This window comes from Python bivittatus, unplaced genomic scaffold (genome assembly GCF_059951505.1).
Source record: "Python bivittatus isolate LINGU-HERP-01145 unplaced genomic scaffold, Pbiv_v1 ctg000140_np1212, whole genome shotgun sequence".
In the NCBI taxonomy this organism is placed as follows: domain Eukaryota; kingdom Metazoa; phylum Chordata; class Lepidosauria; order Squamata; family Pythonidae; genus Python; species Python bivittatus.
Window position 1 is genome coordinate 974417 of NW_028277043.1, and position 23210 is coordinate 997626.

The 23210-nt window shown below is 41.0% G+C and overlaps 1 protein-coding gene across 1 annotated transcript in view; it reads left to right on the forward strand.

Moving 5' to 3' along the window:
- Positions 1 to 23210, forward strand: part of PCSK6 (proprotein convertase subtilisin/kexin type 6) — an 86365-nt gene that overhangs the window by 35145 nt on the left and 28010 nt on the right. The window contains exons 7-11 of the mRNA XM_088136406.1: positions 6136 to 6308; positions 7789 to 8001; positions 8814 to 8914; positions 13666 to 13769; positions 19292 to 19409. Of these exons, the coding sequence (XP_087992532.1) occupies positions 6136 to 6308; positions 7789 to 8001; positions 8814 to 8914; positions 13666 to 13769; positions 19292 to 19409 (709 nt within the window). The remainder of the gene's footprint in view (positions 1 to 6135; positions 6309 to 7788; positions 8002 to 8813; positions 8915 to 13665; positions 13770 to 19291; positions 19410 to 23210) is intronic.

Below are 23210 nucleotides of genomic sequence, written 5' to 3' on the forward strand. Positions count from 1 at the left end.
GGAAGCGAATAAGAGATTTTCCCCACTTCTTGTTTTTGACCCACCAAGCTCTTTATCTGTGAAAGTTCCCCTGAGCTTAAGGATGGGGCACCCAAAGTTTAAGGACACCTTTATGTCTTCCAAGCTCCCTCCCATTTGACTTTTTATGTATTTTTCTCAATATTTTTTTAATAGAAAAGCTGGCATATGGCCTCGCAATCTGCCACCTCCAATATCCCCTTTATTTCCAAGGATCCCTGTGGTCCACAAATGGACCCCAAATTTCTTTTTTTTTTTAAGGAATTAATGGGTGGCATTGCCAAGATCAACGACCTGTCCTCAGCATTGCAAATGGGCCCATCAGCCTAAAAAGGTTGTGGGGCTGGGTTCAAGGACTTATGCTGGTTGTTCATATTTCTTGTTTATGCTGATGGATGTCTTTTTCTCTCCCCCATATTAATTTTTATTAACCCCTTTCCTGTTCTAATATAAGCAAAGTACAATTGAAAAAAGAGGCAAAGCAGTAGAGCACTGACCCCTAAAGCAAATTAAGGAGTGGCCTAAGTTATTGGCCAGAGAAGCCCATGCTTTATCTGGAAGTGCTTCTTGCAAGGGAGAACACAAGCCAAAACTGTACTTTAACATCAAAATTAAAATATGAAGATATCAGCTTTTGCCCACAGTGGAATCTTGAATTTGTAGCTGGGTGCCCCAAACGCATCATGAGAAATGCCAGGCTGGAAGAATCACAAGCCGGAATTAAGATTGCAGGGAGAAACATCGACAACCTCAGATATGCAGATGATACCATCCTAATGGCGGAAAGTGAAGAAGAACTAAAGAGCCTCTTGATGAGGGTGAAAGAGGAGAGTGTAACAGCTGGCTTGAAACTCAACATTAAAAAAACTAAGATCATGGCATCTGGACCCATCAATTCCTGGCAAATAGAAGGGGTAGAAATGGAAGCAGTAACAGACTTCATTTATTTGGGCTCCAAGATCACCGCAGACAGAGACTGCAGCCATGAAATTAAAAGACGCTTGCTCCTTGGGAGGAAAGCTATGGCAAACCTAGATAGCATAGGAGAGCAGAGACATCACCTTGCCGACAAAGATCCGCATAGTCAAAGCTGTGGTTCTTCCAGTAGTAATGTATGGCTGTGAGAGCTGGACCATAAAGAAGGCTGAGCACCGAAGAACTGATGCCTTTGAACTGTGGTGCTGGAGAAGACTCTTAAGAGTCCCCTGGACTGCTAGGAGGTCAAACCAGTCAATCCTAAAGGAAATCAACCCTGATTGCTCATTGGCAGAATTGATAATGAAGCTCAAGCTCAGATACTTTGGTCACCTAATGCAAAGAGAGGACTCTTTGGAAAAGACCCTGATGCTGGGAAAGATGGAAGGCAAAAGGAGAAGGGGACGGCAGAGGATGAGATGGTTCGATAACATCACTGAAGCAATGAGCATGAAACTGAGCCAACTCAGGGAGGCAGTGAAGGACAGGAAGGCCTGGTACGATATGGTTCATGAGGTCATGAAGAGTCGGACACGACTTAATGACTGAACAACAACAAGCCCCAGACTCTTGCTTCATGCCAGGGCTAAGCCCTATGCTATGGTTTGCAATGCCAGTGGCTTTAAGCTAAATCAAATGTGAAATCAGCCAGCCATTTTCCTTCTCTTGGAAGGAAGTGGGGGAAAGTATTCTTTCTTTCTTTGCTTCACAGCTTTCATGGTTTGCCCAAGGGAGACCCATTCTGAAGCTTCTAGTCTGAGACCCTTTCTCATCCAATGTCTTCTGCAAAGAGGCCTGCTCTTTGAAGTGGCCATCACAGAAACATGTTGGTTTTGTAGCTATGGTCGATGGGAGGCCCCCTTGGGTTCTTCTATGGACGCCAGTGTGCCTTTATCCCATGCACAGTTCTATGCTCCTTAAAGACTAGCAGATTTACTGTGACATCAGCTTGTGCAGCCAACAGCCCATTTTGTCCAACTGAGAGCAATGCTTTAAACTTTAATCTGTGCAAGCTGAGGCTGCAATAAATCTGGCACTCTTGAAGGTTCTATGCTGGCCTGCCTAATCAAGGAATCCCTTCTGGAATTGTTGTCTTTATAGGTGTCAAGAGTTACCAAACATTAAGGCCAACCTTATCATAACCAACTAAGATCATCCACAAGGTTTGGGGAGGAAGCCTTGCATGTTTCTTTGGTCATCACACCTGTGCCAAAAGAGACTCACTGGAAACACACTGGTTGAGGACTGGGCTCTGCTTGGTGGGGAGCCCTACCCATCACATTCCCAGAGCTCCAATCTTACATTTTTACTTGCTCCCCTTTCATTGCCTTCCTCTTTCTGTTCTGTTCTTCTTTGCCAAGGGCAGAGTACATTTACCGTTCAATAAACGAAGAGAGGATACTAACCCATCGTTCCTGTTTTCCCATTTCTTGAAAGCTGTGAGCCATCAGAAGCTTTTATGGCTTACACTGTGGGAAATAGCTGATTTATTTCTTCTCCTTTCCATTTTCTTTTTTAAACCTTGACTTCTCCCTGATAATCTATCGATTCTCCTTCAGTTTGGGTGAATGTTTGACTGGAATTGTAAGGTCTTCTCTTAGCTGCTGTGGAGTTCAGATAATGGCAGGGGTGTCTGCAAAGGAGGGATAAAAAAGTCAAGATTATAGCCACATAATTAGGGTCACCCTTCCCCCATGTTATGTCCCCAGGGAATATGTTTCTCTCTTTATTGGTCCCCTGTTCAAAAAGGCTACTTCACAAGTGGATTCGCCTCAGTGCCCTAAGCCCAAAGGGTTTCCTTGCTTGGGGTTTAGCATTTTGTGTGCTTTGTAAATCATCATTTATGGTTTAGTGTACAGGTCCACAACTTGAGGCCACAGGAGACATACCACAGGAGAGGAAAAATATTAATGCACTGCAAATAATCCTATTACAGTGGTACCTCTACTTACGAACGCCCCTACTTACGAATTTTTCGAGATACGATCAGCTCCAGCCCCAAAATTTACCTCTACTTATGAACTCGCCTCGACTTACGAACCGGATCCGCGACCATTTTCCTCCCGTTCCACGTGGTCCGCGGCCATTTTTCCGCCCCTGACACGTGGTCCACAGCCATTTTTCCGCCCTGCCACGTGGTCAGCGGCCATTTTTCCTCCCCTGATGCGTGGTCCGCGGACGCCGGAACGGATTAACGGTAATTACATTGAACCTTATGGGAAAATTTACTTCGACTTGCGACCAACTCGACTTGCGATCAGAGTCACAGAACGGATTAAGTTCGTAAGTAGAGGTACCACTGTAATTGTATTTATTTAATATAATGCAGTTACAGTGGTGATGAGTGGCCCATTAGAAGACCTGAAAGACCAGGTTAGGGAGAAATCACCATGGAGAAAATTTATCTATGTGGTTGCTAAGAGTCGACAATGACTTCATAGCACATAATCAATCAATCAATTGCACAAAATAGCTGCTTTGTTAATGTGCTTTGTGAACTCGACCCAGTTAAGATGTCAACAATGGTTAAATAAACCTAGATTTAGTGTGCAACGTGAACATGGCCTTTGGGTATTGGAGGGCTGTGTTAGAGAAAGTGAAGTAAAGAACATGAGGTATTCTGAATCTGATCAACTCTATGGAATGAAAGGAGAAGGAAGAAGTTAACTCTTCCCCTTGTTAGACTTTCCTCCTTACCATCTAGTCTGGAAACAGTTAATTCAAAGAATAAGAATCTGAGCTCTGATTAATAGTATTTATTAGAAGGAAGGTTAAGGTTACAGCACAAGAATTCCAGCAAGTACTCTATTTTCAGATGAGGAATCAAGCTTAATTTGAATGAGATTCTACCTTTTCTGCTGGTAATTATCAATCAAGGATGCTTCCAGATCCACAACTCTTTGCATATCAATAAAAAAGGCAGTGATTCTTAACTGTAGCTTTCTCTCAACTCCTATTTGCAAGTTGCTTTTGGTGGAGGGTTATTGCATTTTTGTCTCTGCTTGGTGACTTAGTCATAATTGTATTTGTTTTTATTGTATTTGAAATAAAAATGCTTTAATTTATTTTAAATTGTTGGTTAATTCAATCGGAATGCTGGTCAGTGACTGCAGTAAAGACTACTACAACTCTGGCTGAGTGGGCTTTGCACACTTTAGAGGCTGTACCTGGACAACCTTGGCTGATCTCCAAAAACTAAGGATCAGACCTGGATAACCCTCGGATGAGAGACTATCAAGAAATACCAGGGCTGTAGATAGACAGGGAAGTCAGGAAACATCCTAGAGGAAAACAGTTGCAAACCAATTCTACATGGTTGCTGAGAAAACTGCATGGATGTGTCCTTGAAATCACTGGGAGCTAAGCTCAACTGGAAGGAGAATTAGCTGTAATGGGTTCTGCATGTTTTTGAACAGCGTGGTTAACCATGAATTCCAAAATTTGGTTTCTGGGATAGACATTATGCTAAAATTCTATAGAAGTGTTGTTTCCCAAAGCCTAACATGGAATCTCAATATTGGGGTTCTTTGTTAACAAAGGTCTTCTCATGCAACCAGTCCCCTCCAAACTAGTGTATTATTAACAGACCAAATGTGTGTACTACTATAGTTCTACCTTAACTCAAGTGGTGGAAAAGCTTTTTTTGGATCAAAATCCTACTTCCCCTTCCATTTAGCCTATGTTTTGGTTTCCTACAAGCTTTTCCAGTTTTTCCATCCCTGTGAGATCGTGAGCCCTTTATTAAATGAAGTATAATCAAATCTTCCCATTGCAGACTACAACTTTGGCAACAAGTTAAACAAAGTTAAAGCTTTGGCAGCTTTATTTTTCCAATATTTCCTAATGGGTGAATGTAGATGTGTTTGTGCTTAGTGAGTTGAAACTGTCTGGTATCTTTCTTTTCACCCAACCAATTATCTCAGGAGCAAAGCAGAGTCTGGCCTTGAACTTCTAGTAGCAATTATAGAAATAAGCCTGCTGCAAAAGGCTGGTTTGAATTCAGCTCAGGGGAAGGGGTTTTTTTTGCTAAACCACCTAGATTCCTTCTGTGCTATCAGAGGATAATGTTCAGGAGGGTTTTTTAAAAAACGGCAATCTACAGTAAAGCTGCAGCTGTAATTAACTTTTTCTCTTGATTTTTTGTTCCTTAAGGAAAAATATAGGTGGAAAGAAAAACAAAATCTTTTAAAATAAGCAGAGGCCTTTGTACTTAACCATATTATGCACTAAGATTACCCTTGGCTGCCCTTTCTCCTAAAAGAGCTGCCACCCATGGCAAGCCTCCAAACTGTGATAAATAATCAGTCCTTCCTCTTTACAGAAAGAATGAATCAAGCTCCTAGAATTTTTCGAGACTGTTTCATGTATATTCATTCATTTATTCATTCATTCAAGGCTAAGCACTTTCTTTTTAATATTACAGTGTCTGCCAGTTTGGCAGCATTTTTCTCTCTTAAAAAAAAAAAATCTCACAAATTCAAGGAGGATGTTGGCCCTGATCCAGCAGGCACAGCTGTTGCCTGGATTCCATTCGTTTTGAGGAGACCCAGCCAGCTTTCTGGTGGACCATGCCCTTGCCTACTCACTTCCAGCAAAGCCGTGTTGGCTAGCTGCTGGACTGGTGCTCATGCTCATCAGAGAAGAGTAATGCACCCAATATATTTCCATAACCAACTTATGCGTCGCTGTGCAAATGTTCCATCTGCCTGTTGGCTTCTAATGTGTTCTCCCCCTGTCTTTCTTTATTCTGCAAGGTGTTGCCTGTGGTGTGCCAGAACTATGCACAAAACAAGCCTTCGCTCTTAGGGACAGCTCCATCTCATTACAGGGCAGCTGTGGAGTTGGCCAAACATGAGTATCCATGGCTTGGTAACCTTCCAGTTGCACTATCATAATGGTTTCTATCTGAGGCCGTTCCTGAAGATAATGCGGAAGCACCAGCTGGTTCAGAATTCATTTTGATTTGGATTGCTTCTGTCCTAGCTGTCTTCTCAGCGGCCAGTCCCTCTGCAGACAGCCATTCGTGCTCCAGGCAGCACCTTGAACTAAAGCCTTTGATTGCTGTCTTTGGGTACCTGTACAAAGAGCTGTCACAACCAAATTGTTCTTTCTTTTTAAACCTCTGGGTGGGTTCCTTTGCAGGCATCCGCATGCTAGACGGTGATGTGACGGATGTGGTGGAAGCCAAGGCGATTGGTGCCAAACCAGAATATATTCACATCTACAGCGCCAGTTGGGGCCCGGATGACGATGGCCGTACTGTGGATGGGCCTGGTCCTTTGGCCAAGCAAGCATTTGAACAAGGCATTAAAAAGGTGTGAGGAAAATGTGATATGGTGTAGCCCACTCTTTTCCCTTCTCACGGGTGGGGGTCTTTTTTGCTTTTCTTCAGATTTTGTTCTCCATTTTGCACCAATGCACCGTCCAGTTATGGGTTTCAACATGCTTAGAACTGGAACTAGACATCCCACAGCCTCCCTCATCTCTTTTCCGGAAAAGCTACTTCAGGAGCAATCTTGATCACAGAAGTGGCAACCAAGTTTGTTACTCCTTTTTCTGTGTATGGCCTCTGTACTCAGTTTTCTGCAACCAGATGTGTTTAATCACAACTCCCATCATTGCTATCAGCCCTTGAAAATAGGCCAGGTCAAGAAACAGGAACCGGAGGGATTCTGGGAATACTCTGTAGAATGACAGAATCTTGAAAGCCTGTCCATGTTTGTCTTGGTCCCATCTTACAAAATCGAGGTAGGGTTGTCTCTCTCTCTCTCTCTTAGATTTTTTAAAATCCCGCCATCATCACCATCATCATCATCATCATTGTTATTGTAATAACAATAACAATAATAATAATAAATAACTCAAGGTGGCGAACATACCAAATACTCCTTCCTCCTCCTATTTTCCCCACAACAACAACCCTGTGAGGTGAGTTGGGCTGAGAGAGAGACTGACTGGCCCAAAGCCACCCAGCCAGCTTTCACGCCTAAGGCAGGATTAGAACTCACCATCTCCTGGATTCTAGCCTGGAGCCTTAACCACTAGACCAAACTGGCTCTTGTATTTCTTTCTCACCTTTCTTCTTTCTCAGGACTATGTAATTCTGAAAGTCTACCTTAAAGGCTCATTCATCCCTTCCCTATCCCAAAGGCCAACTCTCCTTTCCTTTACACCTGCGGTCTAACCAAATGTAGAGAAACTACATGCTTTCCCACTTGTACTTCAACTTCCTTCCTGCTCCCCCAACCTTCAAACATGTGACTATCAGGAACAAAAGCCAATAGGTTTTCTGCAGTCTGCTCTAGCCTGTGTGTAAAGTTGTGTCATTAGCTCTAAATCTGGAAAGTGGACTGTCTTTAGGATGAGACCAGGGTACTGCTAGGTGAAGGGTTGGGTAGGGGATTCAGTTTCATCTACATTCTCTCAGTCCTCCAAAATCTTTATCACCTGAAATATTGCCTCCCCGCCCCTCTCCACAATGCTGCCCTATCAAAAGAAGTGTGGGCTGCTGCTTGTGGGATGAAAGCTTGAGGTGATAGTGTTTCCAAGCATTCCTTTTGAAAGGCAGAAGTCCCATTGCATTCAGTAAAATGCTTTATGTTCAGTCATATGTATTTGGTCCACCATTGTGACATTGGGAACTACAGTTAAAATGTGACGATTTACACATTTTACTGAGAACGAAACTTTCCAGAAGTTAAATTCAATTAACATTGTTCATACTGGATAGAGCTTTAGGAATCTAGGTAAAGTGGTCAGTCCCCTTTCCAACCCATTTTCTTCCCCAATGCCTAGGGTCGTAGAGGACTGGGTTCTATTTTTGTGTGGGCTTCTGGAAATGGTGGCCGAGAAGGGGACCATTGTTCTTGTGATGGATACACCAACAGCATCTACACCGTCTCCATTAGCAGTACCACCGAGAAAGGGAACAAGCCGTGGTATTTGGAGGAGTGCGCCTCTACCCTTGCTACAACCTATAGCAGTGGGGCCTTCTACGAGCGGCAGATTGTAAGTAAACGGTAAAACTTTGAAACAGTACTTTGCTTTGGTGATGCTTCTATTTGCAAAGGAGTGCAGTCTCCTGCTTGTAAAGAGTGAAACTTTGCATTGTTGATCTGACACTCTTGTGGCCTATCCAGTAACAGAAAGACTTCTGTACAGGCATTCGGTAGATCTTCCAGCGGGTGGATGACTATAAAAGCAATACAGAGCACCTTGATGAGTTAAATTGCATAACTGCCACAACTGAACAATACCGGTAGCATTGCCTCAGCTGTGCAAAGCACCTTGCCAAAACTCAGTGAAACAGCTTTACACAAGAATACAGAGTTAGAACATTTCCTAGACTCCATAACTGATTAACGAGAATTCCTTTTTTTTTACTACTCAGGTCCAAGTTAAACAGTTCCCCTTGTTGACAGATCATAGAGGAAAGGCCTAGGTCTGATTTTTTTCAACATTTTTGCTCCATGGAGACCCAGTCATACTAAACTTCTTGTTTGGAAGAGGTTATAGCAGGTCAGATTATCTCATTTGTCCAAAAAAGAAAAGGAAGGAAGGAAGGAAGGAAGGAAGGAAGGAAGGAAGGAAGGAAGGAAGGAAGGAAGGAAGGAAGGAAGGAAGGAAGGAAGGAAGGAAGGAAGGAAGGAAGGAAGGAGGGACTGACATACTATGGCTTACTAACAGAAGGCCAAAGAGCAGTTGGTATCTTCTTGACCTTGGCCATTTATGGTTGCACAAAATCTGGGCTACACAGTGTGATTTAAGCCTTGTTTCTCCCTTTCCAGCTCAGCTAATAGTGACATCAGCTTTCTTCTTAGGTGACCACGGATCTGAAGAAACATTGCACAAAAGGCCACACTGGGACTTCCGTTTCTGCCCCCATGGTAGCTGGGATCATTGCTCTAGCTCTGGAAGCCAAGTAAGGATTCAATTCATCCTCTGTTGTATAAACATTATTTGTTAAACGATTGTGTGTTTTAATCTAGGGAAAAAAGAAGGAGAAAGGATGAAGATATTATCCTTTCTATGGTTGTTTTTTTTTCAAATGTATGCAACTGTACCACCCTGAAAGCATTCTGGGTGGTACAGAGGCCTGCTGAGTTGCTCCCCTACAACCATTTTAGAACATGTTCTCTGCTATTCCTTGGTCTTTTCATTTGAATGTCTTCTTTCCTGCAGAGGCCAACCAATTTCCTTCTTTGGTTGCTCCATAGCATCTGATAATCAGAGAGATGCAGTCTGTAATCTTGATGACGGCAGATACTCATATGTGCTCATAACCTTCTCTGTGAATTTGTCTAATCCTCTTTAAAGACATAAGTTAAAGACATGAGAGTCTTGCTTCAAGGTAGTATTGATGATTTTTCTCCAACGTGATGACCGCCAGGTGTACTGGACTACAATTCTCAGATTTCTGAAAGTTGAAGCCAGTGTATTTGGAAAGCACCAGTCTGCAGAAGTTGGCTTCATGCAGATGTGGCAGGAGAGGGGTGGCATGCATGCAATTTGGATATCCAATTAAACATAAGCCTTTTCTTAAAATAAAAATGGGTAAAATCTCATGAGATTCAAGAATCTCAAGTTCTTGCATGAGATTTTGGATGAGACCGATGAGATCTTTTGAGATTTGGGGCAATTTTTAAAGTTTCTTGATGTTTTGGTGCATGCCCCCCCACCCCCCACTGTGGGGCATTAGCCAATCACAACGGAATGTGTGGAGCTACAACTCAAAAAGTTTATCTACTGTTGTTTCTTTTCTTGACTGAGAAACCCATGATCTTGCAGAGATAAGCTTCTGAGGAACCCCTGAAAATCTGGGTGAGACTGCATTGTTTCCCATTTTTCAGTAAAGAACGGAAATGAATTTCCATAGAGATGTTAAAATTGGTCGCCTTTGTTTAGACTCAAACTTTTTCAGCTTTTATTTTTTTTTAAATGAAGGGGAAGAGAATGATCTCCTAGCTATCACTACTGACTACTTTTAATACTCCCATGCTGTGACTTTGGCTTTCAGTGCTAATACATTGTTAATTGCTGTGACTCACAGAGGCAGAGATGGGTTGATTTATTTACTTGTTTTGCATTATTGTACTGAAGATGGCACTTTTTTCCGCATTATTATGATGGCGGAGATTGAATTGTCTCACAAGTATAAGCACAAGCATTGGCACCTTGGGTTTTAAGATGGTTTAAAAATTTCAAAACTTGATGTGTGACTAGGACTCACGGAGAGCTCCACATTGCTTGCAAATAAATTGGTGGAAGCTGGGTCTGTAAATTTGGGAATTATTTAGCTCTTTGACATAAAACACTCCATTAAATGCTCAATCCCAAACATGTTATAGCAATATGGAGTGTTCCAATGTTTCTATCTCTTGCCAGAGAGACAATCAACTGACAGTTTTATTCCTAAATGCTCTGATTATTATAACATTTATAATAATTATGTACTATACATAGGTGCATACGAGACATTTTGAGAAACACCTGCAAGACAAAAGCATCGTAGGGAAATGCGATAGCCAAAACTGCTGTTTTTTCTGGATATTATTTTATTTATTTATTTAAAAGACTTAAATAGCTGCCCATGTTCTAACCACAACTCTGTGTGGCTCATAAAACAATAAAACCAGCAAAGAACTCCAAACCATCATGATAAAAACTCATGGCACCCAGGGCAACGCTCTTCACCATAGCAAAGTACCATCTTACCAGGCTCCAGCCTCAGACTACCCCAGCACTTGTGGGAAGAACCAGTGCTTCAAGGCCTTTCAGAAGGCAAGGAAGATGGGGGCCTGTTGGAGCTCAGGGGGAAGGGTGTTTCACAGGGCAGGTGTAGCTATGGAGAAGGTATGCTGCCTAGGTCCCACTAGATGACAACATTTGAAGGAAGGGATCTGGAGCCTGCCCATCCTATCCAACCAGGTAGATTTTGGCTTTTATGTCCACTTACCCCTACACTTTCTGAACTTATAGTTTATTTTCTGTCACGCTAAAGAATTTGCTGAACTCCAAATCAGTTCAGGAACAGCACCCATCATGCCTAGCTATTTGTTGGCTGAAAGTGATTGGTTTTGTAATCCAACACTTGGTTTGTTGTTTGCTTGTTTATTTCATTGATCTGTGGCCTATCTTCCTGTTCATATAGTGGGGAGGAGTATAGTGGAGGAGACAGCTTGAGAGAGATCAGGGTTTTTTAGATGCTTTGTACCAGCCTTTCTTGAAATTATGAGGTTGCATCTACCTTCAAGAAGTGATAAATGAACAGATTCTTGAAGTCCTCCTGGAGTTAACCCTGACCCTCTTCTAAACATGGTTGCAATGTAATGCTCTTCAGTGACAGAATGGACTACTTAGTTTTGTTTCTAAGGGCCACAACTCACCCTCTCTCAAATTAGTGTTCCTGCTGGGACTTCCTGGGAAAGATGGTGGACTGAAGACAGTTCCATGTAAAGTGGACCTGACATCTGACTTTAATAAGGAAATGATTAACATATCAGTTCCTATGATCCCCTCTGGATAAAAGAGAGAGATGGTGAGATTGCCCATTGTTTCTCCTTATGATTGTTCCTTCTCCTTGTGGAGAGACTGCAAGACAGTGATCTCAGGTGTGTGTGTGTGTGTGGGGGGGAATTCTCCATAATTGCTCAAGCCACAAATGGAGTCTTTTTTAAAAGGACACTAAGTTCATACACTTCCCTTGCTAACTACCTTCTAACTGCCTATTAACTGCTTCAAAGAAGTTAGATACCTGCAAAGTAACAAGGCTGGAAATAGCTGGTGAGTGCCTTCAGTCCTTAATATAAGAGTATGAAAACTTATAAATTTTAAGAACTTAAACAGCAAAAAGCAAGACAAGGTTTTGGCTATAGAAAGTTTTTAAACAGATTAAGGGCTCAGAAAGCATTGGAAATTGGATTTTGAATATTAAGACTCTGAAATTACTCTTAAAGAATAATTGCATGTTTGTGGGAAAGAGAAATTGTTTTTGAGACTGAAGACATAATAAGACAAGTAATTTAAAATGGCGTTTAGAGGTATCTTTGAGGAACTGCATTGGGATATTGAATCAATTATGACAGCTATGTTGTGTTTTTCTGAGAACAGTTTGTTTTCAGAAGATGTTGTAGAATAAGATATGCAGCAAAAGTTACCCAAGGAAAACACGGATGAGAATCTGTATAAGAACTTTTCACCAGATATAAGGAAAAAAACTGGATGAGAATTTGAAAATTAAGAAGAAAATAAATATGATAATCCTAGAAAGCAATTGGAATAATTTCTTTTTGTTGGAGTCACAAGAGAGATTGTTTAAAGTACTGAAGAAAGTTCCAACAAAGGTCAATTACCATCTGAATGGATTACAGAGAAAGATTGTTCTGTATAGAAGAAAAAAGGAATATAAAATCGGCGTATTTGACCAGGGATAAAATGGGACATGTTATTCTGGCTGGTTCTTTTTCAATTTGCAAATATCTTAACTGGAAAAAAATGTGATATACTGGATTTGTTTACACTTAATAAGGTGTTTAAGTTCTTTCCTTTATTGTTATTTTATGTATCTTAATTTCATAGTACTCAAATTGGCTTTGTATTTAATTGTCTTTTTACTTAAAGTAAGGAAATTTCATCTTGTTTTCTTTAACTATTTATCTCTGTTATGCTAAATTTCAGTCTTTTGTGGATTTGCTTATAGTTTAGAGTTGAGATATGGAATGTTTGTCAGAATGGGATAAGTTGTTATTTAGGGTAAAAATGTTGTGCATTGGAGCTTGTCTTTTGTAAAGAAGAAATGGTCTCTTTCTGTTATATTAAACCTTTCTTTTTACTTTGCTTATCTTGGGATATTGGAAGCATTTTATGCCTTTTAAATGGGATTTTGTTTTAGCTAAGAGTGGACATGGAGAATGTTGAATTTTATATATGTTAACTAATGTTAATATTTTAGAGCACTGTTTGGACTTTTTGCTGAGAATTGGATGGGAGAAAAGGTTACTTATTTGATTTGTCTATTGTTAAGAGATGGGTTATGGGATGAAGAGTTGTATATTGGTGAAGAGATTATGGAATTTTTTATAATTCTCACGATGAGGGTGGGAAGTTACTTTTTTAGAGGGGTGAGGGGGTTTTATTTTGTTTTGTTTTCTTACAACTTTTTTTCCTTTTTCTTTTTGCTTGTGTTCTTTCATTGTTCTGTCTAAAGCTCTTAATAAAATTATTCAAATCACCATTCCTGCTAAAAGCTTTGGAGTGTCCCTGTTTCTACAGACTTCCCTACCAATAGAAAACGAGTCTGTCTGGTTGTGCTTTTTCCTGGATAGATTTCTTTTCTTAAAAAAAAAACTGGGGCATTTTTATATGGAGGAAGGTGAGGAAAATGTGCTCTCCCTGTCATGCAGCCCGTTCTGCTGTCTCAGTGTTCTGTTTTTATTCCTCTGTAATCAGGACTAGCTTACAGCATCCTAGCTGCAGGGAGGTGGTTTCTCAGCTCATTGACCAGAACCCTTTAGATAGTTATTGGCTGAAGTTGAAGAATATTTCTGCCACAGTGGTTCCCTTTGGCTGAGTCCTTTTTGAAGCCCACCTCTAGAGTCAGCAAGACCTGCTGCATGCATGCATACAATCATTCATACATATATCTTTCTCTGTCCTTCCTTCTGTGATTTTTAGCCCTTTGCTGACATGGCGAGATGTGCAACACCTGCTTGTGAAAACATCCCACCCGGTGCACCTCTTGGCTCCTGACTGGAAAACAAATGGAGCTGGACGTCGAGGTGAGATTTCTGGTATATTTGTGTTGGATGGAATTCAGTTTCCTTCAGCAAAAGGAGACTGCAGTGTTCATTCTGCTGGTTAAAAGGAATCTGTAGACATCTTTGGGACCGGGTATGAAGGAATGTAGAGCTGACCTTGGGGATAGGGAAGGAATGAGCGAGCCATTAAGGGGCGGGGGAACTTTTAGAGAAGATTACACTGTCCTGAGATAGAGGGAAGTGTAAGAAAAAAACTCAGAATAACTCCACCTTGATTGGGTTTGGTGTCAGGTGGGGCAGAGAGAAACATGGGCAGTTTTTCAGGATTATGTTATTCTACCTTATTACAATAAAGAACATTCCTGGAACCCCTGCCATGCCTGTTTCTTGACCTGGTCTAGCTCAAAGAATTGGCACCCTGCCATATACTGCACTTGACTAATCTACATGCAAAAACTGAACAGTGAGCTAAATAACATTAGTGTTTGGGGGAAGATAACCTTGTTGTGGTCAGAGGTCCTCCTCCTTTAAAAAATAAACCATTTGGAGGGCTGATGGCAGTCTGTTCCGGACAATTCCAAAGCAGCCAAGACTTCCAGCCATTTTTAGAATGTGTTGCAAAGCTGAGTATTGCAAAGTTGATTTTTGCTCAAAAACACTTGCTTTAGAAAACAACAACATTTAAAATAAAAGAACCAGTATGGTCTACAAGTGAAGATGTTGGACTAGGAGCAGGGAGACCATGGTTCTAGTCTCTGCTCAGCCAGAGAAGGTCACTAAGTGACTTCAGGTCAATTCTTCCCTCTTTCGCAGCCCCAGAGCTAGCAGAGTGTAGTGGCAAAGGTGTCCTAGGAGTAGGGGGAGACCCAGGTTCTAGTCCCCACTCAGCCACAGAAGCTCTGTGGAGGATTTGGGGTCAGTTCCTCCCTCTCAGCCCCAGAGCTAGTATAGTATAGTAGTGAAGGTGCTGGACTGGCCCCAGGGAAACTCATGTTCTAGTCTAAGCCCAAATGTCTCAACGCAACCAATCTCACAGGTTGTTGTGGAGAAATATACATGGAAGAAGGCCTCTGTATGCCAACTTGATCTCCTGAAGGAAAGGCAGGATATAAATCTAAGAAATAATAAACGCAATAGCCATTTGAAGGGAAGAGGCGTAGAAGCGGGAAAAAAATAGCTGTGCATTTCTTAAGAAAATCACAGGAGACAGAACGAAATAAAAGTTGAAAAATAGGTTGATAAATTCCCCCAGCGCAGGACCATATTCTTATCTAATAAGAGGCACAAAAAATATTGAAGCTCCAACAGAAGCCCACCTTCATTTCCAAAGCCCCTAATAGCCCCCCTGGAGTGGGGGTGGGGTGGGGGTGAAGAAGCCTGTTTTGGCTTCCATGAGGCCAGTAGCATACAGGGACATTTTTCTTCAGATGAACAGATTTCCCAGCCAGCTATTTCAGCACAGCTGCTCTGATCCAATTCCCCCCTCCTGTGACAGACTTATTAAACTACTTTTTTTGCAGAAGGGAATTCTAACCACATATCACACAATGGTTGCTCACAGGGGAGCATGATCTCTATTTGTTTTGCTTGGATGGATGGATGGATGGATTGCTTTTTCACTGAAGAAACAAAGCAGCTGGACAAGAACTTAAAAAAAAAAAAGTTAAATCTAGAACAGGACCCTTTCCTCCCCCAAGTCAAAGGAAAGAATCAGAATAAAAACTTGAGGGCATTGGTACCACCCATACACATCTCTATCTGCATGTGCAATACATATGCAATCTTTTTAAAAATGCATCCATATTCCAATTTTCAATCTGGAGCAACTTTATTTATTATTTCAGGTCACAGATCCCCCAAGCACAACAAAATAAAATGCAGTAACAACCTCTGTATAGATGAAAGTTGTCTATTGGGGAAAATATTAATATGGCTATTTGAATAGTGGCCAGATTTGAATAAACATAACCTTCATTGTAGAACTGAATTGATTTTTCAGAGCTCTTTGTTGTATTAAAAGCAGTTTGTAACTCTTTCAAGTACTACGGATCCAATGAAAGAGGTATTCTAATTTCCCAGGGTTTTGTAATAACAATCCTGGCTACTAATAACAAGAATTAAAAAACCAAAAGCAGGATTTATTGCGAAACATTTTGGGGAGATTTTCTCAATTTCTTCAAAAATATTCAACCAATGTAAACATCCCTGAGTGGTTTAGGAACACAGAATCACAGAACTGTAAAGTTGGAAGCAGTCACAATGCTCACCCACTCCAACCCTCTTCAATGTGCAGGAAAACTAATTAAACCATTGATGAGAGGTGCCTGTTTGGCCTTTTCTTACAAACTTCCAAAATGGAGAAAACACAATCTCTGTAGGTAGATTGCTCCGTTGCTGTACACATCTCACTGATGGTAATGAGGAATAGTGGTATAGTAATGGATAAGATGGTAATAGACGCCAGTTTGCTTCAAACCCTATGAACACAACTTAGAAAGGTAGGAATTTATATAATGCAATTTTAGCGGAGTGCCCCCTATGAATTACCTTCATGGTCAATTGATGATTTTGCTGAAAGAGATTTGAAAGGAATTCTGGGCCACCCAGAATTCCAGTGTCCTTGGTCAGGTCTTCCTTCTTTGCACTCCAGCATGTCTTTGCAAGGTAGAAAGAACACTGTATTTTTTTTTTTTTAATTTACTTCAACTGTGGTGCCCTTGACTCCAGGCTGACTGGGTGGGCTCACAATACAACACAAATACAACAAAACAAATAGAAACACCCTAAGAGAAATAAACAAATAGCAAATCCAGACAACTATATCCAAACATATGTGACATATGACAAACACATCTAACAACAGGGTTCTATCCACCCTATTCTAAGGACTGGGAGAACAGCCAGGTCTTTAAGGCCTTCTGGAATGTCAACAGGGTGGGAGCCATCTGGATCTCGGGGTGGGGGAGACCTTATTCCAGAAGGCAGGCACCACAGCAGAGAATATGTTGCTTCTTATCTGTTGTAACCCTTTAAAGTAGGGGTGCTCCTTCCAAAAACTCTGTGGCCAGGACAAAAACAAATTAGACATAATTAGCTGTAAACATATATTTAAATAAAACATTAAATATGTCATGAGTATGACTACTCTCTGTGTATTTAATCGTATTTCCCTCCGTGACATTAGAAATCACAATTTGCTGGCAACTTTTGTGGGGTGGGGGGAGGCTGTAACCAAAGCTTTTGAGCAATCTCTACGTGCAACCTCTGGCTTAGTCAGCAGAAGAAATTGCAAATCTTTTTATTGCTGCAGCTCTCTGCGTACGATAGCATCATAGAGTCAAACTTATTTTCATTGAGAGAGTTGAGCTAGTGAAACAAATACCATTTTTATTCCCCAGCAGTTACAGTGGGTGTGTTCATCTGTATTTTACCGTAAATCTCAGGATCAGATTCTTGAATTCCTTGGAGGTTTCTGATTAGAAAAGTACTCCCCTCCACCCCAATCCCACTGGTGTTTGTGGAATTAGAAGGCCAAACTGTCATCACCCTAGGTTTCTGGAGCCAGAGGCCTTGAGCATCTGTTATGTGTTGTAGACCCACCAAAAAAAACGATCCTTCATCCTTCTGAGGACTGCTAATCCTCTTAGAGCCATGCTTTAATCAGGGGGTATTTACAAGCTCCTGTCTGTTTCAGCAGGCAAAATCTTAGGCAAAAATAGCATTCAGAGAAGGCTTAACTTTCTCCAAATTGATTTCTCTAACTTGATCTGAGTAATTCCTCTGCTTTTTTTTCTCTCTCTTTGTTTTTCTTAGGTTTAGTTTTTGCTAGAACCTTGACATTGTCAAGGTTCAGAATAAGCCCTTGTCAAAATTACATTCTGCCTCCTGTGTTCATTTTCAGTGACTTTACTGTAATCATTTTAGTAAAACCATTGGCAGCTTCTGAACAAGAATAGCTTGTTGCTCCTCAATTTTTCTATGACAAATGGAAGCAGATGTGCCTGTACACACATGCTGATAGAGAGATGTGTTATGGGTGCCAAGGAAATAACTTTGCAAGTGTTTTCTGATTGATGTGATAGGCATGAGTGTCCTATGTTGTCTTACAATAAAAAATTAAAATCCTCAGGGTTTTTTGACATATGTTTATCTTTAGCATAAGAAACATGACCAAAACGAGGCAAGAATTCACTTTAAGGAACAGAACTGGCCCAGTACAGGTTATTGTCATACTATTCTAGCTTTCCCCAAGCTGGTGTCCTCCAGATACGTTTGGATGACAATTCCTAGAATTTCTAGCTAAGCATAATCTTTCTAATGTAGCTTAGTAGATTTGTTATGATACAGATTAGCAATGAATGGTTGAGAAATGTATAAGTTTGGCACAATGAAGGCTGGTCTAGATCTTGCAAACTTTTCAAAGAATAAAAGAAAGCAATTGTAACCCTGTGTGTGAGATTCCTCAGTCCTCATGCCTCAACATCCAAGCTCAGAGAGCACCAAGGACTCCACGATTCAACCCTGGGCTACATATATTCTTTTCAATTGGATTCCTCATTTTGTTCATTTATGAACTTCTCTTGCTATCATATGACCAGCTCAATTTGGTCTGTATAGAGCTGGGAAATCTGAGGACCTTTAGATGTTGCTGAATTATATCTCCATTGGCCAGGCTGGTTGAGGATGCTGGAATTGTAATACGTTAATATCTGAAGGGCCAAACTTAGCCCACTCTGATTGACTTTATGGTAGCAACTCTCCTAAGCGCATGAATATTTTAACCTGCTCGAGTTAATGATTGAATTGCTGGCTATCTGTATGCAAAAGAACTGTTCTGCCTTGGAACTGTGCCCACTGCTCCTTATAACAACTGAAAAAGTAGTTGATCCAGCTTTGCAGCTGTGGGGGAGTAAGAACAGGGCACCTTTTTTCCTATAAACATCTCAGCTGCTCAACTATAACTCCATCTTAGAGGGACAGGAATGACCACTGACACACAAGGTATAGTACAGTGTTTCTCAACCTTAGCAACTTTAAGATCTGTGGACTTCAACTCCCAGAATTCTGGGAGTTGAAGTCCATACATCTTAAAGTTGCTAAGATTAAGAAACCCTGGTATAGAGGTTTTGATATGCGAGTTACTATAAGCAACTTTGTCAAGGATGGTCAATAACTTTTTGGTGGTGGTGGGGCTTCTGGATTGATCTTAGTAAACTGAAAGGCAGTGGAAGGTGCATTTTAAATGTTCAGACCTTTTTTCCTTTATTGTTTAACAAGATAATTTGTTGGAGGTTAAGTCACTGTACAAATAAAGTTTATTGCATGTGGAGATGAAAGGAAAGTCTTGAAACCAGAATGGTATGGAAAACAGGGATACATAAAGGGAAGGGCTCAAAGAGGACATCTCAAGAAAAGGACCTTGCGTCTTAAAAAGTTATGCAAAGCCCTTTCATATTTACAGATATAATCCTTTCTTTATAAAGTTGTGAAAAATAATTGTTTTTCAAAAAACCAGTGACTCTCTGACACACCTTTCTTTCCAGTTAGCCATTTGTATGGATTTGGCCTGGTAGATGCAGAATCTCTGGTTGTGGAAGCAAAGAAGTGGAAGATGGTCCCTGCCCAGCATATCTGCATTGGAACCTCAAATAAGAAGCCTTGGTGAGTGTCATGAGAGTGCTCACATCCTGATTGATTGACTCTTTGATTATGTGCCACTGTATCGGTGTCAGCTCTTAGCAATCATATACTATATGTAGCCTTTCTCCAGGATGATCTCTCTCAAGCCTGGCCCTTTGGGTCTTCCAATGAGGCACCATAATTGAGTCCATCCATCTTGGTGCTGGTTGTCCTCTTCTTCTTTTTCTGTCCATGTTACCCAGCAGTATGGGCTTCTCAAGACAGGTCTTTGCATAATGTAGCCAAAGCTTCTTCCTGCTTCAACAGTAGCATCTTTTCCCTTTGCAGAAATTGACATGGTGTAGCAGAGAGAAAGAGAGATCCAGAGATTGTTCTATAGCAGACCTCCAGATAGCCTGTTCTCTAAAATAAGTGTTTTGACTACTCAGCTTTGCTGGAGTCCCCCCACTTCACCCCGCTCCATTGTCCTCCAAACCATGACATTGAAAATTGGCTGTTGAATTTATTTTCTGCAATTTGTTTTGGCAAATTAAGAAGTAAAATAGGCGCTTGAAGGCTCTAATAGGCTCAACCCACCTTTTTTTTCCAAAAAGCCCATTTAAAAAAAATATTTCAAACCCCTCCAGAGTAGCGGAGAGTAGAAAATTCTAATCTGGAGTTATTGCACTGTAAATAGACAACCAAAAATGGAGGAAAAAAGAGGGGAGGTTAGGATTTTTTTTTTCTTTTAAAACTTCAGAACCTAGGAAAACTGGGCTTAGCAAATCCAGAACAGAGGGTGGGTAATGGAAAAGTGGGAGAAAACAGGGGAGAGGAAGCATGATATAGAGTAAACATAAACCTGAATAAAGACTTTTACCTTGCAGCATTTTTCTTGCAGGTCTCAATTGTCCATAATGAAATTGACAGGACCTGGGGAAAGTAGAGGATATTGTAGAATGCACACCTGAATCAAGCGAGTTGGAAAAATTCTGGCAAGAGATGAAATGCCCCAGCACCTCTCTGGGATTTAAGGAGCTCCCTTGTGGGTTTTAGCTCAAATGAAGCATACTTAATTGCCTGGGCATGGAATTGTTTTATGGGGTTGCTTTGGGCTTGTTCTTTGCAAGACTACAAACAGAGACATGTTCCTAAATCTTCTCAGGCTCCCCCACCCCTTTATTTTTCATGCCTTATGTTCTTGGTTCCTTTCCCTCTAAAAGTTTGTTTTCTCCTGATTTAGTTTGGTGTGGCTTTTCTGATGACCACAGGTTCTAATTGCTGAACTGTGCAAAACTTTTTTGGAACCCAGGGACGGCTGGAAGTTAATTCACTTTTGCCTTGATCCTTATTCCATGCATGTACAAACAATTTCTTCTCCTCCTCCTGTTCTGGGGTGGGGATGCATTACAAAGGAAAATATTATTGAGTTATTAGATGTAGCTAAATAGGGCTTCAGTTTTGCATTAGAATTGCATCAATTATTTCCACAGCCTGTTTCAGAATCAGTGCAGTAAAACTGTTAGAATAAGAGTTTGTACTGTATGTCCTCTTGGCCATGAAGAGACTTTGGGTCAACCTCACTCTTTAACCTCACTCTACTTCATAATAGAGGTGTTGTGAATATACAAGTAAGAGAGGATCACGTGGCCTGACCTCTTGGAGAAAGGGAAAGGCTGAATAATAAAGATTTGATTTTTAACATTCCTTATTTATAAGGTGGCTAGAATTGCTTTGCATGGTGCAGGATATAAATTAACACAAGAATGCAAAACAGGAAGGAAACTAAAATGTATACATGCTTACAATCTAAATAAATATTTGATATTTATTTGCATCCCCAGAGCAGCTATATGACCATATATACACACACAAACATGCTGCACAACATATTATTAAATAAATGACTATCCATGTTTAATAAATTATAATTGTAATAACATCAAGCAAAATACAGCATAAACTGAAATTGCAAGATGTATAACTGTTGCCTCCACCTCCCAGAATCCCTGTTGGCCATGATGGCCAGGAACTCTTGGAAGGCACCAGGTTGAAAGAGGTTTACTTAAAATGGTCACAGCTCATCAATACAAAGTTATCTCAGTAGATATCCTAAGATTGCAGGCATGGAGTTGATTTTATGGCTTGCCAAAAGTTGCCTTGAATTAAGCTCTGATTGGTTTACCACTCAGTCTTTCAGGTGTTCCGCTGCTCTGTGATTCCCAAGGAATCTGTCAGCCTTCTGAGGTAGTCCAGACAAGAAGCACACCCGGAAGTACTAGCATTAACTTTATTGCAAGGTTACATTACCAAAATCTTGCAAGCCTGAAAGTACATCTCTCCCCCCTCACCTTTACAGCCCAAGAAACTAGGGAGGGTCCCTTCTGAGATGTTTGCCATGCCCCCATTCCTTCTGTGGACTCAGCTGTCACTTACCTGACCATTGCCTGGTCTGTGACTGTTCATCCTGTCTCCCAAGGTCATTCCCATGTTCCATTACAGAATCTCAACCTAGAAAATAAGTTACCTATGAATTTTCTTTGATCTGGGCTTCAGCACCTCCACTACTGATGATTGCAATATCTCCCATTCAGCATCTAGTGATGCCAGTTAGCTGCCCCTTGCTATCTTATCTATTCAGTGTGAACCATTTTCTTCAGGCACAAACTTGGTTTCTGATTGCACCCCTTACCCACTTTCAGGCTATCAGCCCTCAAAATTCATTATTTGATTTCTTCCCAGACATTATTTTCCATGGATCTATCTCACTCTAGGATAGTTAAGCGGCCTTTTTCAACCTGATCCCTTCCAGATGTGTTGGGCTGCAGAATTGGAATTCTGAGATTTCCAATCCCAACATACTTGGAGGACAACTGCTTGCTTTGTAGGTCACCTGGCAACTGGAGTTAACAGTGTTGGAATGTTGAGAAATATTCATTCAGTTTAGAGCTGGCTGCTGCAGATCACATCATTATCACATTTTTCCTCTTTTTCCACTTTTTTGGTATTTTCCTGAGTGGAATGGGGAACCTTGAAATGAGACATTCTGGAGAAGTTTGAAGAAACAAGTCCCAGATTTCAACCCCGGTACACTTGTAACCTGCCACACCTGCTCTTGGCTTCATTTATTGATTGATTTATATTTATATTTCAAATTTAGACACCACCCATCTCACAAGGGTGACTCTGGGCAGTTTACAGTAAAAACAACAAATAAATATTAGTTAAAATAGAATATAAATAGTATAAAAATACAATAAAACATGGTTCAGCACGTTAGTTCCATTCCTCGATTACTTCCAATTTGTGTAGCTCTGCGATCAGCCAGAGATGCTGATTCAATCCATCCATGCCCTTGCAGGCATTTGTGTGTGGTGCTGGCTAGGTTGACTGCTTAGCCATCTTCTTGAGATGATTGGGTTCAGATGGGTATAGGTATTCTGTAGAGGCACTTATGAGAAAATGAGATGGCATAAGGCTCAATTTAGACTCTATGAAGCTAAATGGACCGTTGGCTTGTACGAGACTGCTTCTTCGATTCATTCTTTGCCATCTCAGTTGCTGAGTGGGCATCCTTTGCTTAGCTGTTCATTTTAGTAGTGTCAGATTCTGTCTTTATTTGGACCATGGGAGCTGCTCGGCTAGAACCAAAGAGCACAGATGTGTGTCCTGCTAGCTTATGTAGCAAGCTGGTAGGAAGCCAGGAAGAAACCATTTTTGGACTGCAGGATGAGCAAAGAATTGGCTTTCCCTTGATCAAGGAAGACTGTCAAGGCCATCTTTCACCTGGCTGCATGGTGTTCCCTGCGATTTATGATCTGAGCTCCTGCTTTGTTGCTTTCC